Genomic DNA, 27,009 nt, shown 5'->3' with positions numbered 1-27,009 from the left:
CTTTTGCCACGGGTGTCACAGTGTCATGTTGCTAGGAAATGGCATATTACAGCTGCCAATCATGCAGTAACTTGAGCGACTGTCATGGACTTCATGTTGGCTCTGATGCTCTGATGCTTATCGAGATCCTGCAGTTATGGATACGTTACATCCCGACAGGTCACATGTCGCCATTTTTGTAAAACACACCGCTGCACTAAATCCACGAGCATTAAATAAGAATGTTGCAGCTTTAAGGTGACACTGCGTTTACTGCAGGACAGAGGAATGTGAGCCGTGCTCCTGTGGTCTGCTCAGAAGCTGCACTGTCAACATGGAAGTAAAGCACACCTAAAGTAATCAATCATGTGATTCTTTTATGGTAAAAATAGCTACCAGTGCAAATCCACTCAAAGCCAGGCTGGAATGTAGAGTGACAAAACACCTTCCTTTCACTATTTCACCTTTCCCCCTATAGGTCGGAGGTTTACTCCATCAGAAGTAGTTTGTATGACAAAAAAAAAGTTTATAGTAGTTTAGAGCAATCATAAAGTTGGAGGAGATGAAATTTTGGTTTACCCTTTGAAATCTGTATTTTGGTTTGATATGTTACAAAAAGGGGGGGGCAAACGAGTAACTTAACAAGACATCATTTAAAAATTAGCAAGAAATTAGAAAAACGTTACAGAAATGTAGCTGAAAATAAGCACCAAAATAGGAGTTAAAAACAAAACAAAAAGGTCCTTAAAATGAAAAAAAGTATACGTATATATTTTTTTGTTTTAAATATATGTAATTATAATCACTATGAACACAGCTTTCTATTTTTTTCCCTACCCCCCCCCCACACGGTTGTATGCCTCCACGCAACAGTCAAGTTCCTCTTACAGTTTACATCCATGTCTATGAAAGCTTGATGCTTCACACGAATCTTCAACCTGCATGGAAGATCTCTACAATCAGCACAGACTCAAGGTGGACACCCAAAATTAGTGTCACCAATTCAGTATCTGACCAAATGTCTCCGTCTCTGTCCCTAAGTTATGACACTGAGTAATGGCCAGAAGTCTTTTTGCAGAACATCATGATGTCAAAGTGAAGTTGACCTTTTGGATATAAAATGTCAGCATTTCAACATTTTATCATAATTACATGAAAATTTTGAGCTATGGCCAAAAACATGTTTTGTGAGGTCACAGTGACCTTTGATCACAAATTCTAATCACTTCATATTGAGTCAAAGTGGGTGTTTGTGCCAAATTTGAGGAAACCCCTTCAAGGTCTTCTTGAGATATTGCTTTGAAAAGAATGAGACAGACAAGGTCACAGTGACCTTGACCTTTAACATTTGACCACTACAATCATACACTACATACATACAATCATCCGTGAGTCCAAGTGAACTGTGTGCCAATTTTTAAGGAATTCCCTCACAGCATTTTTGAGATAATGCATTTACAAGAATAGGACAGATGGATAGATGGACACATACTCAAAAACACAATACCTATGGCCACAGCTCTTGCTGGTGCAGAGGCATAAAAAGGCTATTCAATTTTAAAATTGCTGTTTTCAATGTATAGTCTGTATAAAAATTAAGGAAACTTATAAGAGGAATGATGAAAAACTGACCATATCACACAATAGAACCACAGAAATGAAGACAATAGAATATACATCTTCAGTGTGATTTATTTAACAAAATATGACCTCCCCTGTAACTGGATTACCACCACACGGTGTTCCAATTTTTACATAAAAAATATCACATCTCATTTTCATTAATTTGCTGTGGAATTAAAAAAAAAAAAAAAAGAAAGTTGAGGAGTTCAGAGAGAGAGAGAGATGTGATTTCAACAGTCATTCTCAAAGAATTTAAGACAAAACTGTCATCTGGCCTTCCAACATGTCTGCTTAGAGGACTGTAAAATGAGAAGAGATTTATATGGTAAACATGAAAGTCAGATTCCCGGTAAAAAATAAATACCACTTCTCAGTAGAAATAAACAAAACATAAGTAACCGAAACAAATCATCACGAAGCATGGGGCTGGATAAACAGTTAGGAGTGTACGCTGTCGAGCTTACATGCATGTCTTGCAGGGAGAAAGCGACTGTGGCCAGACTTGCATCAGCCCACGGCTGCAGCTTATTGCCATCCCTGCCACACGACATTTTTCTGCACTAAATCATCATCATTTGCAGCAAGAATCCTGAACATCCAAGAGCCCATTACGCAGCGTCCAACCGTCAATTTGCCGAGCCCACGGGGCGGCAGGAGTCACCCAAGGGCAGTCATTGCTGTTGCAAAAGTATCCGAGCAATGTGCACACATGCAAGAGCCACATGTGTCCTCTGACGTTCGGGGAGTGGAGCCTGTTTGGAAATCTTGTATTTAATGTATAAAGAAAGTGTAAAGATGCACTCAAGTCAAAATCCAGGACTTGCACTCCCACATCCACATGAATTCAGTCTTACGTAGAGGAAGCAGCAACTTGTCCCAATTAAAGTAAAAACTTAAAGTAACAGCCGGACATTTTGGAGATACGCTTATTGGCTATCTGGCTGCAAAGACGAGACCATTGATGCCTAACTTGAATCTGTTTGTTAAGTAGGAAGCTACAGGCAGCAGCTGGTTAGCTTAGCTTAGCACAAAGATTTGAAACAGGAGAAAACAGCTACCCAGGCTCTGTATCTGCACCTCTGACAGGCTGCTCTCATTAACAGTCTGTATGTTTTCCTATGAAAAGTAATGCACCCAAATTTGTACATATCCCATGTAGTTGTGAGCTAGTAATTTGTGAATAATCACTGTATTTTGGAAGGCTAATGCTCTGATTGGAGTAAACAAGGAAGTGGTCCAGAGTGGTCTTGTAAAGAGGCAGGTTGGGGTGGTAGATGGGTCACAAAATACAGGACTTTCCCAAGCAAACGTTTTTCAAACAATGTTAACTTGTGACTGAGTCATTTTAAGGTTAGTCCTCACCATGTTTCTTTTTTTATAAACCTAACCACAGTAACTTTAAGTACCTAAACCTAACCTCTGTAACTTTAGGTTTATTATGCAACTTTACGTAAAGCGCGTCATTTGTTGGGTGGTGATTCACACAGAAAACATAAGACTTTCCCACAGAAACGCGAGTTCAGAAACGTAAACTTCAAGTCATTTTAAGTTAAGTTTTTGCCACGTTTCTTTTTTCTTAACCTAACCACAGTAACATTAATTGCCTAAATCTAACCTCCATAATTTTATGTTAATTGTGATGTTAATTGTGAAAGAAGATCACTTATGGAGTGATAATTCGCAGGATATCATAGAAAGCATTTTATAAGGTTACACTGCCTCTGAAGTTCGCTAATTAACGTGCAATATAGCATTTGTTAAATGATATATTGTCCAAGAAAATAAAAATTTCCCCCCTGGAGTCCCGTTGCCTCCATAAAATATCCAATTGTCTTTTTTTACACTTTGTTTTTTCAGTTTTAAAAAAATAGATATAGCATGCTTGATAGTGAGCTTTAGAGATGTAGGTAGGTAGATTTTGTTACCTTTGTACAGACTAGCAGGCTAGCCACATTTCCAGATTTGTGCTAAGCTAAGCTAAAACAAGCTAAGCTAACAAAACAAAAGATATCAGAGTGTGGCATTAATCTTCTCGTCTAAATCTCCACAAGACAGCAAACAAGCTTCATTCCCAAAATGTTGAACTATTCCTTTAAACATGTAAGTGGACGGTGTATCACTGGAAGCCCAGAGCAGACGCAGATCCGAGTCTTTGACTGTAGAGAGCGTAATGAGGGTAGTACGGCCCCGTGGTGGGCAGAGAGTGCAGGGAGATGGACGAAGGTCCAGGGGGCAGGTGGACCTTACTGTAGGGGTGATAGCGAGCTAAACCCAGGCTGGGTGGCGCCCTCAGAGAGAGGGAGCTGGGCATGGAGCCTGGACTGCTCTGGTGGGGGAGGTGGAGGTGGCAGGAGGCAGGTCCAGAGGAGGAGACAGAGAGCAGCTTACTGTCCATCCCTAAAGGCAGGGCGGTGTGCGTGCGGAGGTGAGCCAGGAGCTCGTCGGATGTGGCGAAACGTTTGTCGCAAGGCCCACCGGCGGAGACCCAGTTACAGGCGTGAGGCAGGGGGTCGTTGGGAAGCATGAAGCCGTAAGTGTAAAGGGGATGCGAGAGGGAGGAGGACACGCTGGAGGACATAGAGTTTTGGTGGAGGGAGTGGAGCGGATGGGAGGGGTACACCAACGGGAAGTTTGATTTTAGGGAGGTAGGGTCGTGGATGCAGGAGTTGCAGTTGCTTCCGCCGAGGTGGGATACACCCGGGTAGCTCAGACAGTAGGGGTCCCGGCATAAACTCTGCATGAAGGATGGAGGGGAGGCACCTGTAAGTGGGCTAGAGCTTGGGTGCTTTCCTGGGACTCCCATGCCTCCTACGCCAAGGCTCGACTTTGTCGGGTCCAGCCCGGGAACAAACTGAGATGGGTAGCCAGCGTAAGCCCCAACTACAGATCCGTGGTAGCCCATGTTAGAGGAGGGCAGGGGGAAGAGCGGTTGGTTTGTCTTGTAAGGGGAAATGGGTGTAATGCGTCCAGGGCCAAGGTTGGGCTGCGCTGACTCCACCTTGCCTCCCTCGTGGTTGGAACCCCCGTCAGAGCTGCCATTACTGCAGTTCGTGCTGGCTCGGACATGGCTGGAGTTTGCATCATGTGGACTGTCCGAGTTGGTCTTTACATCAGCGTCTTTTTTGGTGTTGTTGCTGTTCAAGCTGGTGGGACTGCTCTGCTCGTGTGCACTTTCTCCACTAGGAGTCTGGGAGTGTGACGTGGGCAGTCCACCAGGAGACTGGCTCTGTTTGTGAGGCTGGTGCTGAGTGTGTCCCGGTGGGGTGCCACTGCTGGCTCTGGGGGAAGCGGCATGAGGCGGATAGGACTGCTGGCCGTTGGTTGAACTTCCATTAGTGGTAACATTATTGCTGGGTACCCTGAACCCAACTTTATCGCTGCTGTTGTTAGAGCTGCTGCTGGTGACTCCGTCTCTGCGGCAGTCTGCGCTGCCTTTGTTGTAGGGCTTGAAGCTGCACTTGTCCTCCAGGGAGGGGCGATGCTCCCCGAGCTTCAGGCCGGAGCCAGACGACCGACTGCTGGACTCCTTGTCCCCCTGGTTGCAGGAGGAGCCCAGCTTGGAGGAGGACGGAGGGTCTGGTTTTCCGATCTGAGAGCAGGTCTGTGCCAGCAGAGCCAGTGGACTCTTCTTAGCATCCAGCTACAGCAAAATATACATTCTAATTAGATTTGTGTGTTTTATGGTCAGAGACATTTTTGCATAAATGCAAACAAACAAACCAAAATGGCAGCTCGTGTTCAGTAAACTGGTTTCAGATTCACATTCAGACAACTTCATTAATCCCAATCTGTTTGAATAGCTTGCCTCTATATACAACATATAGCAACATGTAGATACATAAATAGATTAGTGATACATATTGATGAAAATATGCTGAGAAGTTCAGTTGCATGAGGGCAATTATAAAAATTAGTTAATATCTGACAGGTGATATTTACTTCATCTGAACTGAGGCTGCAACTACTGATTATTTTAATTGGCAATTAACCTGAGACATTTTCTCATTTAATTAATGAATAAATTGACAAACATGGTAAAATACCCCCAGTATTATTTCCCAAAGTCCAATCTTCAAATTGCTGCTTATGGAGTTCAAACAAAGAGTCCATTGTCGAAACAAGAAAAGCAACTATTTTCATAATCGATTAATCGTTTCAATTTTCAAGGGAAAACATTCAAAAACTGCCAAATATTTACTCATTTAAGCTTCTCATATAAGATGATTTGCTGCTTTTCCCCTTCATATATCATATAAATCACCACGTATTATAAAAAGTATTTGTGGGGTTTAGGAGTTTTGATCGAACAAAAGAGGACATTTAATGACATCGCCTTAGGCTCTTGGCAATTGTAAAGAGTATCTTTTAAAAATATATTCATAGTTCATACCCTAAATGATTAAAAGATAATTAAATTAATGATTAGTTGCATCCGTATTTGCTTGTTTCGTCTGAAAATAATCATTTTTTATATGGGACAAAGAAAAGCAGCAAACACGAGTAGAACAATAAATTGGTCATCAAAAAAGTTGCTTATTCATTTTCTGTCGATTAACTATTCAATTAATCGGCTAATTTAAACATAAAACTAATGGAAACTGCCATTACTCGAGTGGCTTAATATGATCATTAAGTAATAATAATACAATACAGCGGCAGAGAATATGCTGGATTAATTAAAATGGATATTCTCTTCTATTTTGGACATGTCTTTGTACATTTCAGCACACTGCTGTGTAATCAGAAAACCCTGCAGTGCAAAAACTCTCCTCTCTAACTGATAAATCTGTTTCAAAAGGACAATAAATACCTCGATGCTGACTGGAGCGGGCGTCAGAGGCTGTAAATACTCCGGGTGTAGCAAGTGTCCGGTGTGCGCAGTCAACATCTTGAGAACTCGGATTGGAAGCCGCTTTGCCTGCCGGAGAGGGTCCAGAGGGGTCAACAAAGACACCACAGCACCGGGACGGGACTTTGGACTGTCGCTGGTCTCACTGAGCTCGATCCGCGTACTTACTGATCCTGGAGGCAGATATTTCATTGGAGAGAGGGCGCTGCGCTCTGTGCGGATGCGCGTAAAGGCTACTTATAGTCCCAAATAGAGTGACGATTAAATGTAATCCATGCGTCCCAAAACAAACAAATAAAAAAACTCAGCTGGACGTCCTCAAATGTCCCGAGGGACGGAGATAAACCTCTCAAATCGTTGGAAGCATCTTCCTACTCCTAATCCAATTTCAAACCAAGAAAATAAAAGTCCGCGGTGTAAAATTCAGCGCGTAAAATGGACCGATTGTCTCTTCTGTAAACGACCAGACTGTAGTTCAAATATTCCAAGTGTTGGAGAGGAAACGTCCCAGTGCGTGTCCTCTGTCCGGACTTCAGCAGCTCACTGATCACAACAGGCAGGGCTTCAAAGTGTCCGCTGGGTGGCCGCATCACTGATGAGCGGGGCGGGGAGGGGCGCGCGTGAGGGCGGAGCGACGGCACCCTCCATGTGACAATCCACTCCTCCATCCTCTGACATAACAGAGTGGAGGAGGGAACCATTCAGAGCTTTTACTTTAGATAAAAGTAGAAATACTGCAGCATAAAAATACTGTTAAAAGTAAAAGTCATGCGATTAATTTCAGTTATAGGAGCGCATATTATGTTAATTCTATACATTATTTTTATTGTATATGAAAATGCACAAACTTGTATGTATTGAATTCATTAACTGATTAGCAGAGAGGGAGTAGGAAAAAAAAGGGTTCATACTTCTCCTACTCCTTTTTGAATATGTGACATGAAGTTTCTTGTTGCTTGTTTGAATCATGTTGTTTTTCATGTTGTTATAAGCATGTTGCTTTTAACATGCATTTTACATTACAATAAAGTGATATTATTTTCTGAACTTAGACTCTTCAGACTGTTCAATTATTTGGCTCTACCCACACATTATTATTTAAAAACATATTTCATTGTGTAAATATTCTGTGAAAGCACCAATAGTCACAATATTGTCACAATATCGATATTGAGGTATTGGGTACAAAATATTGTGATATTTTCTCCATATCGCCAACCTTAGTTTGTATACTACTTGGTAGATGAGTAGGATACTAGGGGTAAAGTAACTAGTAGGGTAAAGTAACAAGTAACTATATAAGTTAAATACTTGTTGAGGAGCAAAAAGTACAATATTTGTCTCTAAAATGTACTAGGGTTAAAATATAAAATTGCATAAAAGGGAAATACTCAAGTAAAGCACAAGTACCTCAAAACTGTACCTTAGTTACCTTGTAATTAGGTATAAATTCTACCACTGTGTTTACTTTAGCCTAATGTGATAAATAAAGTCATCTGTACTTACTATTTCTCATGATCCCTTTGTTTTTTGGAAGATAATGTGATACTTTGACTTATTATATTCTACATGTGGAGCTTTTTGGGCTATATTATAACGAATCTGGAATCCTTCCTCCAGCACTTGATGAGCTCAGATAAAGCCGGGCCAATCTTTAAAAAACTACCAACTGTGCCCACAAAATTACCCAAAACTAAAAAATTAGCCAACATCTATCTTTTGTGCATTCATAAATTGGACGATTTGGTGGTCTAACCATCTGAGAGTTTTATGTGTTTATACCAGAGTTGTACTTTCTTAATATTTTTGGTTGATCGAGATGCACAAACCAAAAAAAGCATGAAATTTGTGAATATTTGTCAAAGATGTTGTAACCCATGACTAAGAGAAGACATGTCGCACAAGGCTTCATAACCAAAGCCTAATTGAAAAATCCTGAGCCTTGTATCAGAAGGTTCAATAACAGATTACAGTTTTAACATCAAATGTTCGACATATGACTGCGTAAACTCAAAGGTTAGTCAGAATGGAAAAATAAGCATTGCTCAGAATGTCAGATGGTGTAATTTCCAGCTCATGAAACATAGATCTAAGGCACGAGCAGGAACTCTCCCCGCTGTCAACTTCACAGAGAGAAGGATACTATGAGTGTACTGGGACACAGTGCTTAAACCCCTTATTAAAACTAAAAATGCACTTTTGTGAATGTAATGGTGCGGAGAACAAAGAGCAGTGGAAATAAGTCATATGGTCACATGAGTCATGCTTCACTCAGTTGTCAACAAGCAGATGAGTACAGGGCAAACACCAAAGGGGGGGTTACTACTCCAGATGTTCATTTTTCATTGCAAAGGGCAATCTGCATCAAAATATGTAGTTACTCTCTGAGACATAACTAAGTCAAATCTGAACACACAGACATGGTACACATATTTTTAGATTAAGTGTAACTTAGACTTTCAGAGGATGTCACTATCTCTGATTATAATTGCGTGCGAGTGCCCCTAAATCCGCTTTGAAATCATAGAAAAACTAGAATTACCGTCTTGTAGTTGTATGCCTCCACGAACCAGTGAAGTTGTATTTACAGTTAACATCCATGTCTGTCCAGACTCACATGTAGCCATGACAGAACACATGGCTTCAAATATAGATGTTGCTATAGAGACGTTACATCGTCTAAAACATGGATGCTTCACACATATGTAAGCCACCACCCTCAATCAGCACAGAAGATCTATACAATGAGCACGGTTTCAAGATTAGTGTCACCAATTCATTATCTGGCCAAATGTTTCCCCCTCTGTCCCTAAGATATGATGTTGATTAATGGATAGAAAGTTTAGTTTTTACAGAATATAATGATATAAACAGGGAAGTCAACCTTTGACCTTTTGGACACTGAAAGTCATCATGTCACAATTTTTATTCTACTAGACAATTGTGGGAAATTTTGTCACAATTACCACAAGATTTTTATTTATTTATGTTTTTTTACTTTTTAGGTGACAGTGTCCTTTGAACAATAAATTCTTCTAAGTTTATCAATTAGTCTAAGTGGACATTTGTGCCAAATTTGAAGAAATTCCCTCGAGGTATTCTTGAGATATCACATTCACAAGAATGAGACGGAGAAGGTCACAGTGACGCCTCTGACCACCAAAATCTAAACAATTCATCACTGAACCCAGGTGGATATTTGTGCCAAATTTGAAGAAATTCCCTTAAGATGTTCTTAAGGTACCGCTTTCACGAGAATAAGACAGATCTGGTCATAGTGACCTTGAGTCCAGCTGGACATTAGTGGCCAATTTTAAGATGTTCTTGAGCTACACATTCATGAGGACGAGGCAGATGAGGTCACAGTAACCTTGAGCTTTGACCTTTGCAATCTAAACAGTTCATCTTTGAATCAAAGTGGACGATTGTGCCAAATTTTATAGAGAATCCTCAAATTGTTCTTGAAATATCACGTTCACAGGAGTCGACGGATGGATGGACAGACAACACGAAAACAGTGCTTCAGGCCACTGCTGTCATCGGTGCGGTAGCATAAAGAGACTCCAAAACCATCATATTCTTAAGTTTTTTGGTATCAGAGTAAACTAGTAATAGTTATCTATACATAAATTGGTACAATGCAAACAAAAGCAAAATGTATACCAATATAAGCTTAAAATAAGGATCCCACAGCTAGTTTGCTAACTGACCCTGTATTTGCATTACTTCCTGTTTACATCCCCAAAGCCCCTAAATAATGGGAAGTGTAGTTCAAAAACTTAGACCATAATCCACAATTATTTAACATATTTTTCTGCTGATAAGTAATGAGTGGAGTTGAGCAGCAGCAGAACATTAGATACATTTGAAACAGATATTGCAATGAAATGTTCTATGTCAATTGGCATGACTTACTCTATTACCACATTACATGCATGTACTGTTATGCACAGTATGTTCTTTGGCAATGTACTGTAAGTCACAGAACAAATGGAAAAAAGACTTAAATCTAGTTGATAGATACACAAACAAGACAGGTCACATTTTTTCTTTAATCCTTTAACCCTCTGAAGTCCACAAATCTGTTTGCAAAGTGCCCCACACTGTATTTGTATTATGCTCAGGTTTAACACTATATTATTATCTCTTTAACCTTTAACTTGAAAACATTCAGGAATGCTTTTAATTTTGACATGTGGATTGATGGATCATTTGTCTTTTGGCATTTTGTCCTGTGCAAAAAAAAAAAAAAAAAAAAAATCAATCAGATATACAGTACGTGTCACTGGGGTCTATTTTCTTTTATTAATTTATGCCATTTATATACCAGGGAAGACAAATGTGATAAAGACAGATCGCCTCTATATTAATGGTTCTATAAATCTGGAATGTTAATAACTTTATTGCATTACTGTCTGCTGACTGACTTTGCAATGAGCTAATTTTGTTAACCTAATTATACAATGAATTGGTTAAAGCACTTAAAAATTACGGCTGACAAGAACTATTAGCAGCAGCCCAAAAATAGTCTCAGTCTGAGGGGCTTTGATTCTCTGAATCCTTTCGCAGCCTCAATTGAGTGCGAAATCATTCCTAATCCCTCCTAACCTGTGGGCAAAAGGCTGCATAATGTGAATTAGCTGACGGATATTTGTACGTATCTTGCATGGCTCCCCTTAATCTTCAAAAGCAACGGTTCGCATGTAAATCTGAAGAAAGGGTAATAAATTAATACTAATGGAAAAGCGCATGCAGTTTGGTTCTTTCTTTGCTTGCAGGCCATGTTAACGATATGAAAACAGCACCCAGTCACTTGTAGGGGAAGAAAAAAAAACATTTGGCTAAAGTAACTGTCGCCTTGACCTCATGCCCTAAACAGCAGAAACAGCCACTCTCAGCCATCCATCAATGTCCCATTTGTGATAAGAAGCAGAGAGTGGGAGCACCATCTCATCAGGAAACAAGGTCACAGTCTGCACCGCTGCAGAGGAGGGAGCTCTGCTGTGGCTTCAGGGGGGAAACACAAACAGCAGGAGTGGTGCTTTGCCTTATCAAGTGTTTGCACAGTACAGTAGTTGTTAGTATACAGCCACAGATCTACATTAGGGCATTAAGAATTTAAAGAATATATTATATTAAGGGTCCAGTGTGAAGGATTTAGGGGGAAAATGGCAGAAATTGTTTTCTTGTCATGTATAATCACCTGAAAATACTAATTGTTGTGTTTTCTTTAGCTTAAAATGAGCTAATTTTTGTCTTTGTTTTTTATTGCCCCTTTTATGTGGAACTGTGCAAAATTTTGTTGAGTAACATAAAAACAGACATTGATTTAGTACATATGGCTGATTTAATTTCTTCTTCTTTAAACCTGCAGAAATAGATTTTTTGGCTACTTGGGGGTACTGTAACAAGCTGTAAATACAACACTGACTTATTAAATAAATCTACCATGTACCTATCTATCTATCTACAGGGAGCAGAACCCTGTCTGCGGAGATCACCATGTTGCACCACCATGTTTCTGTAGTAGCCCAAAACGGAAAAACCAAACACTCGCTCTAGACAGGGCAATTTGCAATTTCATATTAGCAACTGTAGTTAGAGGCCCAGCCACAACAAGAGCTTGGGGCAGAAGCTTTTTTATGAGAAAATTCTGCTTTCTTCAATGATTTTACCAGCTAAAATCACCAATCTGTTTGTTTTGGAGAGAAAAAGACCTCTGTGGATAATTCTGCCCCTGGTAAAAACCTATTAAAAGTGAACACTGAAGGATTCTAACCAGGAGAAGTTTCAGCTGCAATCTGCAGTCCTCTGTAACACAGGCTATCTCTGCTAGCAAATCATCTGTGGTTTTAACAGTAGCAGTGAGTTCCCCCGAAGATAAAGAATAGTCATGCTTCACTCCTAAGACACTGATTATTAAGTTATGTTCATCTTTTTTATCACTACAAGTTGAAAAACACTCATCTATCAATGTTTATTGTTGTGTTTCTGTTATCGAGAATTAGACATTTTTATGACAGTGCTTTCCTTGCTCATTACAAATGTTCCAACAAAACAAGTTCATCCTCAACAATATTTTGCAAGAGAACTGTCACTGCATCCTCTGTTCATCGCCCAGAATGATTATGACTTGTTCAAAGTCATACAAACAACCCAGAGAGTTTTTTCCCCATATAGCAGAATGATAATGTATAACTCCAGGCCTTTATCTAGCACTGACACAATGCTATGGAAATCGGTCTGGCAATGTGAGAATAATTCAGTGGCAATGCTCAGTCACTTAGATCTTTAAACCTGCAGTAATTGATTTTTTGGCCACTTGGGGGCACCGTAACAAGCTGTAAATACAACACTGACTTAAGTTAGAAAACGTGTTTGCAAACACTGTTTCCTGCACTAATGTACATTAATGGCACTTCACCTGAAACAGTGAGTGCCTCCGTTAACATCAGAAGAATTTATTCCATGTCTACAAATTACAATTTTAGGTTCACTAAAAGAATACTTCACTGATTTAGCTTTGCACTCCTACAACATTGTTAGCTGTCTGACAGTTTTAAGCAACAGAACCAGAGACATCGTCCGTTTTGTTGCTGCACATTTCAACAACTAATGCCTACATTCCCCACAATGCATCTTGTCAATGACCAACTAATTTAGCTAAATGCTCCAAAATGTTCCCCTGCCAGTCGTTAACTTTGTCTGCCATTAAGTGCTTGGCACACAGCGGATTCAACAGAACTTTTATCCAGACTAAAATGGTAAAGTTGCTTTCGGAAAACCAAAACAATGTGCTGAAAGATGCTAAAAGATGCTCCGCAGAGCTGAGGTGAGGAAGTTACGAGAGTCTCTGGTCCTTTTATGTGTATTTGGGTCAAAATATACTTTCTGTCTCTTACGTTCCTTTTACAAACCATAAAGGCTGGACACACTGGACTAGCTTTGTTTGCCCATTTTTTTCCACAAACTACAAACACAGGTTTTTCCTGTGTGGCTGGTTTAGAAATTCCTATCCAACAGAAGACAAAACACAGGTGTAGATCTCTTCAAGATGAAGAGAATTAGAAGGAAAAAGGACCGCTGGAGAAGAAAGTCCAAATAAGGTCAAACTCTAAGAGAAAGGCCACAAAAAAGGAACGAGCTCTTCTCTTTACCTTCTCACGATTTGCCTTGAAGTTGCTCATTAACAGGCTGTGGCACAGTGTCTGTGAGTGATTGTGCTTTCCTGTTGTAGCTTAATTTGAGACGGGTTTCCTCTTGCTTCCTCATCTCAAAAACATAATCAAAGCGGCAACACGTGGAAAAACAATGGAACCAAAAAAGGTCTTAAAGATTCCCACTATGACAAAAATGGTGTTTGAGCTGTACTAAAAGGCAAAGAGTGATTAATATTGTACTCATTTTTCTCTTTGATGTGTTTAATTAAGCTATGGAGAGGGACATATATTTATACAGCTCTAAACACCAGGTGTGTCCTTAGCCTGCTGCACCTGTTGTATTTTTATCCTACAGATTTTTCAAGCTGCTTCCGAAACACTCATTTTAAAGTCAGTTGACACTTTGCCAAACCTCATGCTCCTGCTATTTCCATTCCAGCACCATAAAGATGCTTTTTATAACAAGTTGCATTTTCTTTTTCAATCTCGTAGATAAGTAAATGCATAATATGATAGTCATCAACTTTCATATCACGTTATAACTTAAAATCAGTATACTGCTGCAACCCTAAGTCCAAAATGCATGCTCCTGGTTTGATTCATTTGCAAAGACAGAAATACAAATAAAGACATCTTAATGTCATAAAACCGATCATTATTGAATATAAGAGTCCTGCAAGACAAAGCAGGCATTTCCGAAGTGTTTTCACTAGTTGTTTTTCACCGTAAAATACAGCATGAAACAGAAAAGAAGTGTCTGTTAAACATTTATGTAAAAATAATTTAATCTACGTGTTGCACACACCAGCATGCTCAAGTCTGTCCACCTGTCAAATCAACTGTCAAACCCAAACTCAAAACCTTAAAGGTTTTTACCATGTCTTTTGCACACACACACAGACAACACACAAAAAGGCACACTTTCTCAGTAGCACAGATGCATTTTGCATGTCCTGTGGGTGGAACGATCCAGAGAGATCATGCTGCCAGAGGACGCCAGCCTGCAATCAGATTGTACTGTGCTGTTCAGTGAAATTTCATCTGACATCAAAGATGTTTTTTCACACCCCTCTAGATTTGGCTTTTTGTAGAGGATCTTATTCCAAAAACTCAGAGCTGCCTGCTGGCTACCGTGTAAAAATAAAAAGGGCTCTTGTTTTTACTGCTTAAAAAGGCAAAATATACAATGTTTTACTGCAGCTTTTTATTTAACTAGTTAGAGCAATATACATTATATGATGTATGTCGCCCTTAAATACCAATTTTAATACTCTCATGGGGTTCACTTTTTAAAACTAATTTTATATACAGAACCCAAATGAGTCCTTAAACATGGAAATTAATTAACATTTTAGCACCTCCTATTCTCTCATCTCAAAGTCAATGGGTTTTTTTTTTAATGTTTTTTTTGTTTAGAAGCTTGAAATGAGGTCTGTGGTTAACACAAGCAAGAGTCTTTCATGTTTTATTCTTTAACATAAAATCAAGCTGCGACAAACACGGCTTTACAGCCTAGTTGTGGTGGCAACACGACTGCAGTGTAGTTCATTTTAGCCTAGCAAAAGCTTTTTACTTAAGGTGATTACATTTGGCAAAAATCCTAGAAGTGGGGTGAATTATGAAGATTATCTTGCTGAACAAAATGTGTAACCCAAGTATCATAAACATTTGTTTACCACAGAGCTTATTTTCTGCAATGATCCAAAATCCAATGGAAAAATCGCATAGGCTTTTTGACAAGGGGACCAGGGCGGCATTAGCTCCTGGGTTGGCCTACACAAAATGTCAGGCACTCTATTAACCAACTCATGGTTGTAATGTTAACATTAATTAGCTAGCTAACTAGCAACAGGTGATGGACTTCACTAAAGACTTAAAGATTAGCATACCCGGCTTATTAGCTTGCTGGAAGTAACTTAGCCTTGTGTTGCTAAGGCCAAGCATAATAACTAGCTTTACATAACATTATTTTTGTGAAGTCAACTTGCACTTCCACTGTGTAGTATTCTGCAACCATGAATGGGCCAAGAGGTTACTATATCAGAGTTAAGGGGAAAATTAGCGTCTCTGCTCTATAGTGTTACATTTGTCAAATTCATAAGTCCTCATCCTCAAAGCCTTTTCCCTTGTATGAATAAATTAAAACATAACCCACTATTAACAATAAAGCATAAATCATTTTTTGAGTTGCTTTTCTAAAGAAAGTCATTCTGTAATAAGCTTCCAAATGGGACTCTAGGACATGTAGCTTTAGCTCCAGCCTCCAGCTTTATATCACATATAGCCAAAGCCCCAAGAAAGTGGCACCAGGCTTTGAAGCCAAGTGGAGGAACAGTGTGTTTACACTGTCAGGTGATGTGCTACCCTGCAGCGCAAAAAGACTTTATCCTATTGACATACATGGCAAGGGAGATGTCTAAATCAGTGGATCGATTTTTTTGAGCATCACAACATCCACAAAATGACTCGTTTCATTGTCAGAATTTGATCCATTCAGTCCGATGGCATTTTGAAAGTTGAGAAGAGATGAACAATTAAATAAATTAATCCCCATCCAAGTTAGTTGAGCACCAAACCACAAGTTAGCCATTTAGCTGGCGGATATAACCTAAGCCACGCTCGGCCGTGTATGGCCACCCTAAGTCTCAGGTGCCCTTTATATGCTGCACAATACAAAAGTGGTGCCCATCATCCCCAGGTAATCTGGGTGATTTACTGCACAGCGTTTAACAATGTTAAAAGGGTTTTGTGTAAAATAAGCCGCTTACTCACCAGAATGGCCTGAAGACCGGAGGGTGGGCAGAATGTTTCTGCAGCAACCCATTCTGCCACTGGGGCGTCGTTACCAGCTAATCTCCAGATGAGTTGCGCCGCCAATATTAGCTCCCATCTGACTCAGATGGTGCACACTACAGTGCTCCCAAACAACCAGCGGAGAGGGTGGAGCAGTGGGCATGTTTCCACATGTTAACGCTGTTGATCAACTGTCTGTAAGCCAAGTCAACAGAAAAAAATAAAGTCAAAGTCAAGACATAAACATAACAAAACCAAATTTCTCCACCTCTAAATGGACAGCGTTTTGAGATGCAGCACTAAAGCCATTTTGTATTTCACTTCTCTTTTTTTTTTTACTTTAAAATTAACTAGTTAGTTATCAATTAATGAGTGTCGGTTTTTCAAAAGCAAAATTAACCAAAACTGATATTCCTAATTTATAAACTGCAAAAAAAAGCTTAATGGCACTATTGGATAAATGACAGTTTCCCAACATATATAATTACATTTTCCTCAAATTAAGGCCAATGCCCTGGATGTCTCAATGACCATATTAGCTATGTAAACAATCCAAATATGAAAACCTTATTGCCTCTCCTGTTAACATTGACCTTTGGTCTCAAAACTCTCTGTTACTTCTCAATCTCTAAATTTAGTCTTTATTGGACAACTTCCAAAATGTAGACAGGATTCTCAGAGCTTATTAGGAATGCCGCATCCCTGTTACCTGGATTGACCTCAGTTTTTCTGTGCTGCATTTAGACGCCTTTCACAAACTATTTGACCCCTTAAAACCTGAGCAAATTGGTTTGATTTCTTTCAAACTCAAACTTAGTTTTAAAAAAGAGGGGAGGAGTATTAAAAAATGATCCAAAAAATAGGGAAAAAAGTCCAGAAAAATGTTTAATTATAATAATTTTATATTTAAATTTATGTTGCAGGAAAAAATGTATACAACATTAATACTCATCTTTTATTTTCAGCACTTTTTAGGTCATTTTTTTGTTTTTTTAATTTATTTATTATTATAAGTAATAAATAAATAAATTTATTTATTTATTTGCTTGATTTCAGGTAATTTTCTGTTCACTTTTTTTTTTTAAGTTCTTCATTGCTAATTTTTGGGCCATATCTGCTTAGTTTGCTCATTGCCCTCTCATGTCTTTGTGAAAGAAATCAAACCAATTTGCTCAGCTTTCAAAGGATAAATAAAGCTCTGTTGCAGTTTGTTATTGTAACCTTTTCATAAAATCTATTTCGTTTGGAAACTGAGACTGTGAGAGTAAGACGGACATTGGCTTTAGATAAACCCGTGGCATAAAACCCTGACAAATGTGATAAGCCTGGCCTCCGCTTTGCATCTGTCGAAGTGTTACAAACAGAACGGAGATCAATGGTAAATGATTGGCCAGCTACTGTGTGGAGTGAAGGCTGCAGGGAGCAATGGAATGGTTTGTTTAGAGCCTCCGGGGCTGCGCAATCACAATCAATTTCCCTGCAGCGGTCGAGCAAAAGTTCACTACATCTCTCAAATACCCTGAAAAGTTAAAGTAGAGAGGAATGATTGTAAGAGTGGATGTCAAACCTGTATACTTGTAAGGGATGCGTTGTAACATGTATATGACATATATATAACATAACATATATTAAAAACAGTGCTTTGGAAATTTTCATTATTTTTTTAAAGGGATGTTGCTATGCTCGGCAAGCTTTATTCTTGCATGGCACATATAGAGTTTACAGTTAAAATATCCTTTGTGTTTTATATAAATCTTAGATCCTTGATTTTCGGACAGAGGTTTTAGCAGAGTCCTCATTTCTTGCCAGCAACTGTAGATTTTTCTGGATGAAATAACTTTGACTAATCAATTCCATTGCTAGCTAGATAATTAATATACCTAAATGAATTGGTTAATATGACATCTGAATGATTTTAAAATTAGCCCCATCACAAAGTCTGAAAAGCACACTTGGTGGCAATATCATAGATGTATGAATTGAACTGGATACAGGATTAAACGTAGGGGGCAATCCATTCAGTTGCTCAGTGGAGCAACTGAATGGATTGCCAAAGTGGTAAGTCAAAGTGGTATGTATGTTAGCAAGACAAGCCGTGCTGACACTGCTAATGGTGCTAACAGAGCTAACAGTGATAACAGTCAGCAATGCTAAAGGGGTTTTACAGCTCAAAACTGAGCCACTAACTCACTGAGGTGGGCTGGGGTGAATGGAGGGTGGACACAATGTTTCCATAGCAACACTAGGTGGGTGTCCATTGCAGATTTGTGCAAAACGTAAGCAATGTCTTTGAAATGTTGATAAAACACAATTACGAGATGACTGTGTTTCCTTTGAGTGATGTTCTGTGACTTTTCCTCTGGTGATAACATCCCAAGAAGCATGGTGATTGATGTTCAAAACATTAGCAGCTTTATTTCTGAGGGATGTCTGGGAGGTGATAGTGCACGATTTCAGGAGTTGTGGATTTAAAACTCTCAGATGGTCCACTCAACTTTATGCAATGCGAGAACACCTCTTGTAGCTCCTGCTGCATCATGAGGGAGCCAGCTACTGACAAGCGCATAGCAATAGCATCATGTGACCTATACAAGCCAAAAGAAAAAAAGTGCTGAAATACTGATATCCATATTTTAGGACTCATTACTGGGGCACTCAAAAAGTATACTGCCTTTCAGATATAGCAAAGTGTTTCAAAGCATTTTCATAAGACAGAGCAATGTAAAAATAGTAAAAATTGAGAGAGAAAGCTCTTTAAAAACAGCACAAATTGGCCTCTAAATATACCGTTTAGACTGCAAAAGCACACATCATAAATCATAAATGCAACTTAACCTTTTTCGCAGCACTGAAAAAGGAATACCACACAGTCTGCCGGGTGTTAAATGTTTCCTCTTTGAGACATTTTGTGTTTTTCGCACAGATTCCCAGTGTTGATAATGGGAAAGAAGGCGACACAGAAGTCAATTGCTCTTATACTAGATCCCCATTAATCCTGAAGCTGTCTATAAAATCAAAGAAGAAGCAGTTGGCTGTATCAGAGCACTGGACCAGGAACTATGTCACGCATTGATCCCCCCCCGTTCAATAAGTTACATTGATAGAAAACCCTGTGGCTTATTCAAACAGAAAAAAGCCAGAGGAACTCTCCTCGCATGCTCCCCACTTTGATGGCTTTATTTACTTAACCCTCAGCACAGCCCTCATTCATAAATGTCAGGAATGAATCCACGCACCATTTAGAAACCCAAATGTGAGCTACACCAAACATAGGCTGTGTTCCCGCGTGTGCATGCAACTGCATAATCACTGGTCAGCAGCGACTATTTCAACCTTAAAAAACACAGCATTTACAGGAGGAGAAAGATGCATTTCAGCGTTCGTCCCACATCTGTCATCGCTCAGCACACACCGCACGCCTCCTCTGCGCTCCCTCAAGACATGCCAGCGAAGCAGACAAAGTCTGTCATAACACTTGACTCGTGGTTTAACAGACTATGGCAACACTGGAAGGTGGTAAATGAGATTGCTTTCTTTATTTGTATTTCTGTCGCTGCGAATAAATCAAAGCAAGAGCATGCATGTTGCGCTGAATAAAACCAAACTGCCCTGCAGTGACTGTGTGTTTTCTAAAGGGGAAAACCACTTTAATTTCTAATTCTGTCAGACATACAATATGTCCCTGAGGCGAAAAAGGTGTCCGGTTTCAATCTTGTGTGCCGTCGTGACAGTTGAAGGGAGCGAGAGAGGGGAAGAGGGCGTCCATATTGTGCCTGTCAGTCACAGAGATCGGGGTCGGGTTGCCGTTGTCAAACCACTTGTCAGGCTTTGATGTTACAAAGGACGGAAGAGCTCAATTAAAAGGCCATTATTGTGTAAGTAAATCAACGCCTATCAGCCATGTCACTTCCAACAAATGATCCTCACCCGGCTGCAGCAGGCTCATTTATTTTACGCATGATATTTGACTGCAGAGATCAAGATAACGGATGCACTTACTGATCGGCTGCAATGTTCACAGAGATGGAGGGGATGAGGAATTATTTCAAATGAAATCAGAATGCGGTTTATTGCCAAGAAGGTTTTCACATGCAAGGAATTTGCTTTGGCGTATTGGTGCTTGATGTAGACATATTAAAGGGATAGTTCTGATTTTTTGAAGTGGAGCTTTACGGGGTACTTATCTCCAGTCAGTGTATTACATACAGTAGATGTCAGTCAGCATGCTTAGAGTTTGGAGAAGCAGACTGGAGTCTGACACAGAAGCTAATGCTGCCTTCACATGGTCCTTGGAAATATCGCATTTATTGTATTTATGAGGTATGAGCACATGAAAGGCCCTCCAATGTCTTAATTACGCGTAAGAAATTGGTAGATTTCGATGATACCCAAGTGCCAAGTTATGACGTGCAACCCATCTACTTTGTATCTTCAATGCTGTTCCAACTTAACCATCTCGAAGCAAGTCAGAGGAACGACGTCCCAACTGAGACGCTACGACTTTCCGACGTCACATGAATGCAGCATCAGCAATGTCCTGCCGTGGATGAGGGCCAACAAAATAATGTATTTTAGCCACCTGAAAAAATCTCACCTAAAATAATGAATATTAGTTAAAGTGTCAGTATATCGCTTTACCTTTCCATTAGACAGCCTGTTTTGACGGCGAACCTGACTTTATCTCCCATTCTAAGCAATCTCATCTAAGCAACCAAACTCTGTTTAGAAAATACACAGTTTTAGCTCACTGAACATGGGAGCTGCTTATCTACCGTTGCTTCCATAAGTTGGTTGTGGTGGCGTGCTGAGTGATATCTACTGTTTGTAATATACAGTAAATGGATAAGTATCAAATACAACCCCACTTCAAAAACCCCACTTCTATCCCTTTAAGTGAAAATGAAATAAATAATACAAATTAATAATACAAGCAAGTGTAGCAAAACTCAAGAAAAAAAAACAAAAATTTGAAAAAAAAATCAATAAAAATATGAGAAATCCTATTGAAAATCAACAAAAAAACTATATAAAAATATGTTTAAAATAAAAATATATCTGAATAGTAAAACTTTAGCTGTGCAGTTTTTAGAACAGGTAGTTATGGGCAGAAATGTGCAACATATTGTCCGAAGAATGTGCAAAAATTCCCAGCATAGTAAAAAAAGAATATGTGCAATGTAGGGAAATATTAGTCCAAAAGATAATCAGGATTAATGTTTATGTTAAAGCAATATTTTCTCGTCAGTGATTATTAACGGTATGTTTTACAGCTAATTCTGAAGATGATATGCGTCACAGTGTGTCAATGCTCAAAAAGTCATGACTTATTCTGTTAATCACCCAACATGCCTCTCCTTTAGTTTGTGATGACAAAGTGCTCTATTTAGGAAGTTAGATTGAAACGTCTGGGGTCTAATTTATCGCTCCAGGATGAATACATGAATGTGAAGTAGCGCCATATTTCACACACACCTCTCTCCCCTGCCCGCCTCACCCTCAGATGGAATATTATTACCGCTGCCCCAGAAAGTTGCGGAGGGAACCGTTTTTCACCTGAACAAGCATTACGGTGTCATGTTGAACATTATTCACCATGTGCGGAGCGCGCTGACACACCGTGAAATATTTTCTGCGCTGACCTCAGATTTCTGCTGAAGTAGGACAGTTTCCCCTCTGGCTCCAAATGTACGCAGAACTTTAGAGGGTGAGATAATGTCATGATTTTTCCACAGAATCATAAATACAGATTTACTCCTGATATCTCTGAGGCATGGATGACTTGTATTCCAACATTCAGCTCCTGAGATTTCACTCCCACTTGCTCTCTGTTACTCCTATCCGTATGGGATGTTGACTCAGAGGCATTGATCACTTCTGCCCAGAGAAATATCTGGTTAAAAGATAAGACATTCATGTGTTATTCAGTGGGTAAATAACATAAATAACCCTAATATTAATACTAATAAAATCAATGTAGTCATTATAGCTAAATGTGGAAACACCTATTTCAGCGGGAACTACTGCAGAGGAAGTTTTAAGTACTTTGCCAGGTGTTTTTATCCCAGCTCGCAATTTTTTCTTTTAGTTCCCAGGATGTTCTTCTTAAAGAAAAAGTAACATTATCTATAAAAATCAAAAAAATCAAAAAAAGTGCCAAACACTTACACTCATACTGCTCAGCACACAAAAGGTGCTTTTCAAAATCAGGCTATAAAATATATTATACATTAATATGATTCTCTACTTTTAGTGAGTTTATATGTTTAACCATCAGTCCTAATCACAATATATATATATATATATATATATATATTTTTTTTTTTTTAATATAATAATATAATATATATTATTTATTATTATTAATTTATGTTCAATATACTACATGCAAAGTAGATATTTGATTATCACAGTCTGCAACAACACTGATTGTGACAATGCACCTAGTGGAAATAGCATGTATAAAATAGTGAAAAAGTCATCTAGTAGAAAAAAGTAAAAAATTCCAAATTCCAGGCAAAAGCCCAGGATGACACTCAAAAATAATACAAGTCATGTTTTTATGCTTTGATGGCTGTGGGATCAAAAACTGCAGTTTGAATGGGTTTCAATGGAGCATTTTTTGCAGTTAACAGTCTGAATGTAACTGTTTAGTTTCCACAGTGTCTTTTAGACAAATTAATCAAAAATACACTATCTTGCCAAACTTTATATCATATGCATATATACAACCAAAATTTTCAAAAAATGAAGAACATGTAGCTTTTGCCTCAGTCCTTTAACATTATATCATTATGCATTCATTTATATGAACTAAATATTTACTAGCTTCAGCTGAAAAAACTCCTTGCTACATTTCAGAAGAGAAAATTTGAAGGTTGCTGGCTCGAAATGAGAAGCTGACACATGTGGTAAACGCTTCATAGTTAAGGTGTTTGTGGGTAAAAGTGCAAGTCGTCTCCTCACTTCCTGCCAAACGGTGCAATAAATTACTCACAGCGTGGCCACATCCAGCCTCAGTTTTCCCTGTCTCATGTATCCATGCGCATTTGTGTACACATGTGGGTGGTGCTGCTGAGGTTACTGCAGATTGTCACGAGGATAACAGAACTAAAAGCACTTTCCTCCACTGTCATGCGTGATAAATGGGTTTCAAAACGAGACTGAGCATATATTATATCACCTGTAAGGTATACACACTGCCGAGACCATAACTCTCCTTCTTTAGCAGAAAAAAACAGAAGTATGGCATTGTATATTTCCCCCACTCGACACATTTACAAGCCCTCCCTGTTGTATAAACTCAGTGATTGGTATTTCAAAGCACCTTGTCAGGCCGAGTACTGAGCACTGCCAGCTGCCTCAGCTACCTCAGCAAGCAGTGGGAGGCATTTCAGAGAGAGAAAGTAAGACTGGGAGAGAGTTATTGCCTTTGCAAAGTCGAGTGCCTATTAAAAAACTCTCTCTTGTGACTGTAAATTTATAGTGTTTGTGCTCACTGCTGTTAAAATCAAAACCGTTGCCTGGCCGGGGTTGTTCATTCCACAAGAACCAGTTGGGAAAGATTTCTTCCTTATTACAGGAAAGCCCCGAATGTTAAGAAACAGTGGCCCTACAGGCAAAAAACTACAACATTTACGTAGATAAAGGGCCTTTTTCTTTATCAGCATGGACAGATGAGATTAATCATCGAGTCAGAATGTCATAACTGAGGTTCTGAGTGGATTTTTGGCCATGTATATTCAGCTTTTTCATCTTCGTGTTGTCTCTCGCTGTAAGCCTTGTCACAGTCGGTTAGTCTATCTGGACGCTCGCATATATTTTTATTGAAGCTTGAGCCAAGGAGAATTATTGTTGTGTAAATCCATCGCCTATTTCAAAGGATCACAGTAGTGCGACATAAGTCACTCAGTTCACGGCTCTTCACGCACACTGACATGCGCTTAACAACATTATATGGACACCATGGAGGGAAGACAGGAATGTTTCATCAAAGAGTCCAACTGCAATATCTCTAATATGTTACTTATGGAAACTCATATCTGCCAAGAAAAGAAAACAAAGCAGTTGATGCTAAAAATGAAAAATACACATGGTCAAGTCAAAATTATGAGATAGCAATTTTGACTTCTATGGCCAGTCAGAGGTTTGATTGTAACCCCAAAGTGCACTGCTTTATCTTGTTTTACTGTATGGAGGACCAAGAGTGTCAAGTAAAATATAACTCAAAGGAAAAACCAAAAATAATATAAAAAGACAAGCACATGAAGATTAGAACATTATGATGTCACAATGAAATTAACCTTTGACCTTTTGGTTATAAAACATCAATTTTATCCTATTAAACATTTGTGTGAAATTTTGTCATAATAAATGCATGAATTCATTTTTGCCTAAAACTTGCATCACAGTGACCTTGACCTTTTACCATCAAATTCTAGTTACTTAAATCTTCAGCTCAAGTGGACGTATCATGCCAAATCTAAGTAAACCCTCTTCCTTATATTCTGCATTCATGACAATGAGAAGTATACAAGGTCACAGTGACATTCACCTATCACTACCAAAATGTAATCACTTTATTGTTTAATCCAAGTGGACGTTTGTGCCAAATTTGAAAAAAATCTTAAGATATTATGTATACAAGAATGTGTCGGACAGATGGACACCTTGAAAACATAATGCCTCCAGCCAGGGCTGTTGCAGATGTGGAGGCATAAAAATAAGGGTTCTTCAAATTTCCTAATTAAAACCTGTACTGTGAATTTATTTTCTTAAGTGAATTGATGTATATGACAGTTTTTATGTTGTTTATAGACATATAAACAGCTAATTTAAAGATACATTAATGAAATCCCTATTACTTTATAACCATATTGATTAATCGGTAATATTATTTGTTTGTTCCATTATGATTATTATCATTTTAGCCTATTAGATATCAAGTAAAAGACGCTTTATAACCATTTGTACTGACATCTGTGGTCCTCTGTACATACAATAGTTTTGATTTAGTCTAAATGTTTTCAAAATGTCTTTTTCCATATGTTTTTCATTGCTTCTATGTCTTATTATATGTTGGATTATTTTCGGTTTCTTATGTTATATTTTCCTTGCAGAAATGGGCTTCCATAGCTCCACAGTGACCCCATACCCGTGCAGAATATCTACCCAACCTGCTTAGAGGCTGCTGTGTTTCACTAAGAAACAAACTTTTATCTTTTATTATTTATTATCTTTCTTTATTATATTTTTGTCATGTGGTAAATCAGAATAGGAGGGGGGATCAAGACATTACAGTCAGCCTTGAACAACATGTAAATGGTTACAATCACCAAATTAAGTTTTTAAATTAGGCTGCCACCCAGAGCTCACACACACAGGAATATTATTTTGACACTTGTCACCCTCCAGGGGTGAAAATGGACCCTTTTTGATGTGTGATCTGCCAGAGCTCGCATCGGCTGGCAGATTTTATCAGCAAACAAGACAGGCAAGCAGAGAGAGCGCAGACTAAATAAAAGGGGGTGAATGATAAAAATGTCAAGGATTATCTTCACTTTGCGGGGCCCTATGATGTCGTATCAAAATGGATTTGGTGAAAATGATTTGGCAGGAAGAGAAGCGATGATGGGAGGAGGGGGGAGGCAAGACACAACGAGGAAGGGTTGTTTTATATGTGTGTGTGTGTGTGTGTGTGTCCTATTTGACTATTCAAATTGTTCCTTTTCTCATTTTTTTTCTGTCCGCACAATAATCTTATTACTGAAATTGAAACATTATGCATTCAACATGAAGTAGAAATACGTGATGCCACTTTCACTTTGCTTCCATGAACATAATTGAGGAAAAAAGAGGCTATTGTAAGCGAATAGGAAACTTATAGTTGACTCCACAAAGTGTAACTACCGCAAGGTAATAGGGAGCTTTGACTATTCCCAGCACTGGTGCTTTAACTGGAATCAAAGGTTTTTATCATTCCCAGTTGGCCACCGGCTCCAGGAAATGACTCGCAGTCGGGTAAGGACAACAGTAATCCTCAAAACACGTTGTTTCAAAAATTGGTGTATGGGGAGCTTGTTTCTGCCAGTTAAGGAAAAAATGGATGTAAAGTTAAAAATGAAAAAGTACTCAAATGAAGTAAATTTGACTGACTAAGTTAAAGAAGTTTTTCACTGCTGGAAAGATGGTCTTGTTTTAAAAATCGTCAGTCTTTGCAGTAGAAATATGCAAATACTTTTGAAATCTTTGATACATGACCACAGGAAAAAGACATAAGGGACTGTGGCATCTGCTTTTGCTCAAGGAGGTGGAAAACCTACAACTACCAGAATGCACTGCGCTGCACCAGACCAATAAACGCTCCCATTGTTGGATGAGATAATGCAAACTCGCCTATTTTACACAATGGCAGCTGACTGGTGACAAACCGTCTAAAACATGTTTCTAAAAAATATATGAGGTGAGCAATATGCAAGTCAGTCACCGGCTTATTGACACATACTACCCTCATTGCTAAGATACAGAGCTGGTTGAAAATTAGCCAAGTATGGCTTTAAAGAGATGAAACATTGTATTAATATTCTGAGAGACCAACTTTAAATTATG

The 27,009-nt window shown here is 38.9% G+C and overlaps 2 protein-coding genes across 2 annotated transcripts in view; both read right to left on the bottom strand.

Annotated features, from left to right (window-relative positions):
- Nucleotides 1-1,653: 1,653 nt before the first annotated feature.
- On the bottom strand, nucleotides 1,654-7,066 carry LOC121960297 (zinc finger protein 703-like). Its single transcript, XM_042509958.2, has 2 exons — nucleotides 6,413-7,066; nucleotides 1,654-5,242 (listed from the first exon to the last, which is right to left on the bottom strand). Exons 1-2 carry the CDS (start codon nucleotides 6,641-6,643, stop codon nucleotides 3,719-3,721), a joined length of 1,755 nt encoding a protein of 584 aa, XP_042365892.1. The 5' UTR covers nucleotides 6,644-7,066; the 3' UTR covers nucleotides 1,654-3,718.
- Nucleotides 7,067-16,164: 9,098 nt separating this feature from the next.
- The window catches only part of LOC148186152 (NADPH-dependent diflavin oxidoreductase 1-like), a 110,034-nt gene continuing 99,189 nt past the window's right edge, over nucleotides 16,165-27,009 (bottom strand). The window contains exon 6 of the mRNA XM_088071327.1: nucleotides 16,165-16,599. The gene's annotated coding sequence lies outside the window, so the exon portion shown is untranslated. The remainder of the gene's footprint in view (nucleotides 16,600-27,009) is intronic.

Source organism: Plectropomus leopardus, chromosome 20 (genome assembly GCF_026936395.1).
Source record: "Plectropomus leopardus strain MGB_pleo_1.0 chromosome 20, ASM2693639v1, whole genome shotgun sequence".
In the NCBI taxonomy this organism is placed as follows: Eukaryota; Metazoa; Chordata; class Actinopteri; order Perciformes; family Serranidae; genus Plectropomus; species Plectropomus leopardus.
The sequence above is the reverse complement of the archived record's forward strand: the minus strand, read 5'-3'. Positions and strand labels throughout refer to the sequence as shown.

Coding starts and splice junctions, on each gene's coding strand:
- LOC121960297 (XM_042509958.2), bottom strand. CDS start 6,643: ATGAAATATCTGCCTCCAGGATCAGTAAGTACGCGGATCGAGCTCAGT. Junction 5,243..6,412: donor CCGCTCCAGTCAGCATCGAG/GTATTTATTGTC, acceptor ATTTTGCTGTAG/CTGGATGCTAAGAAGAGTCC.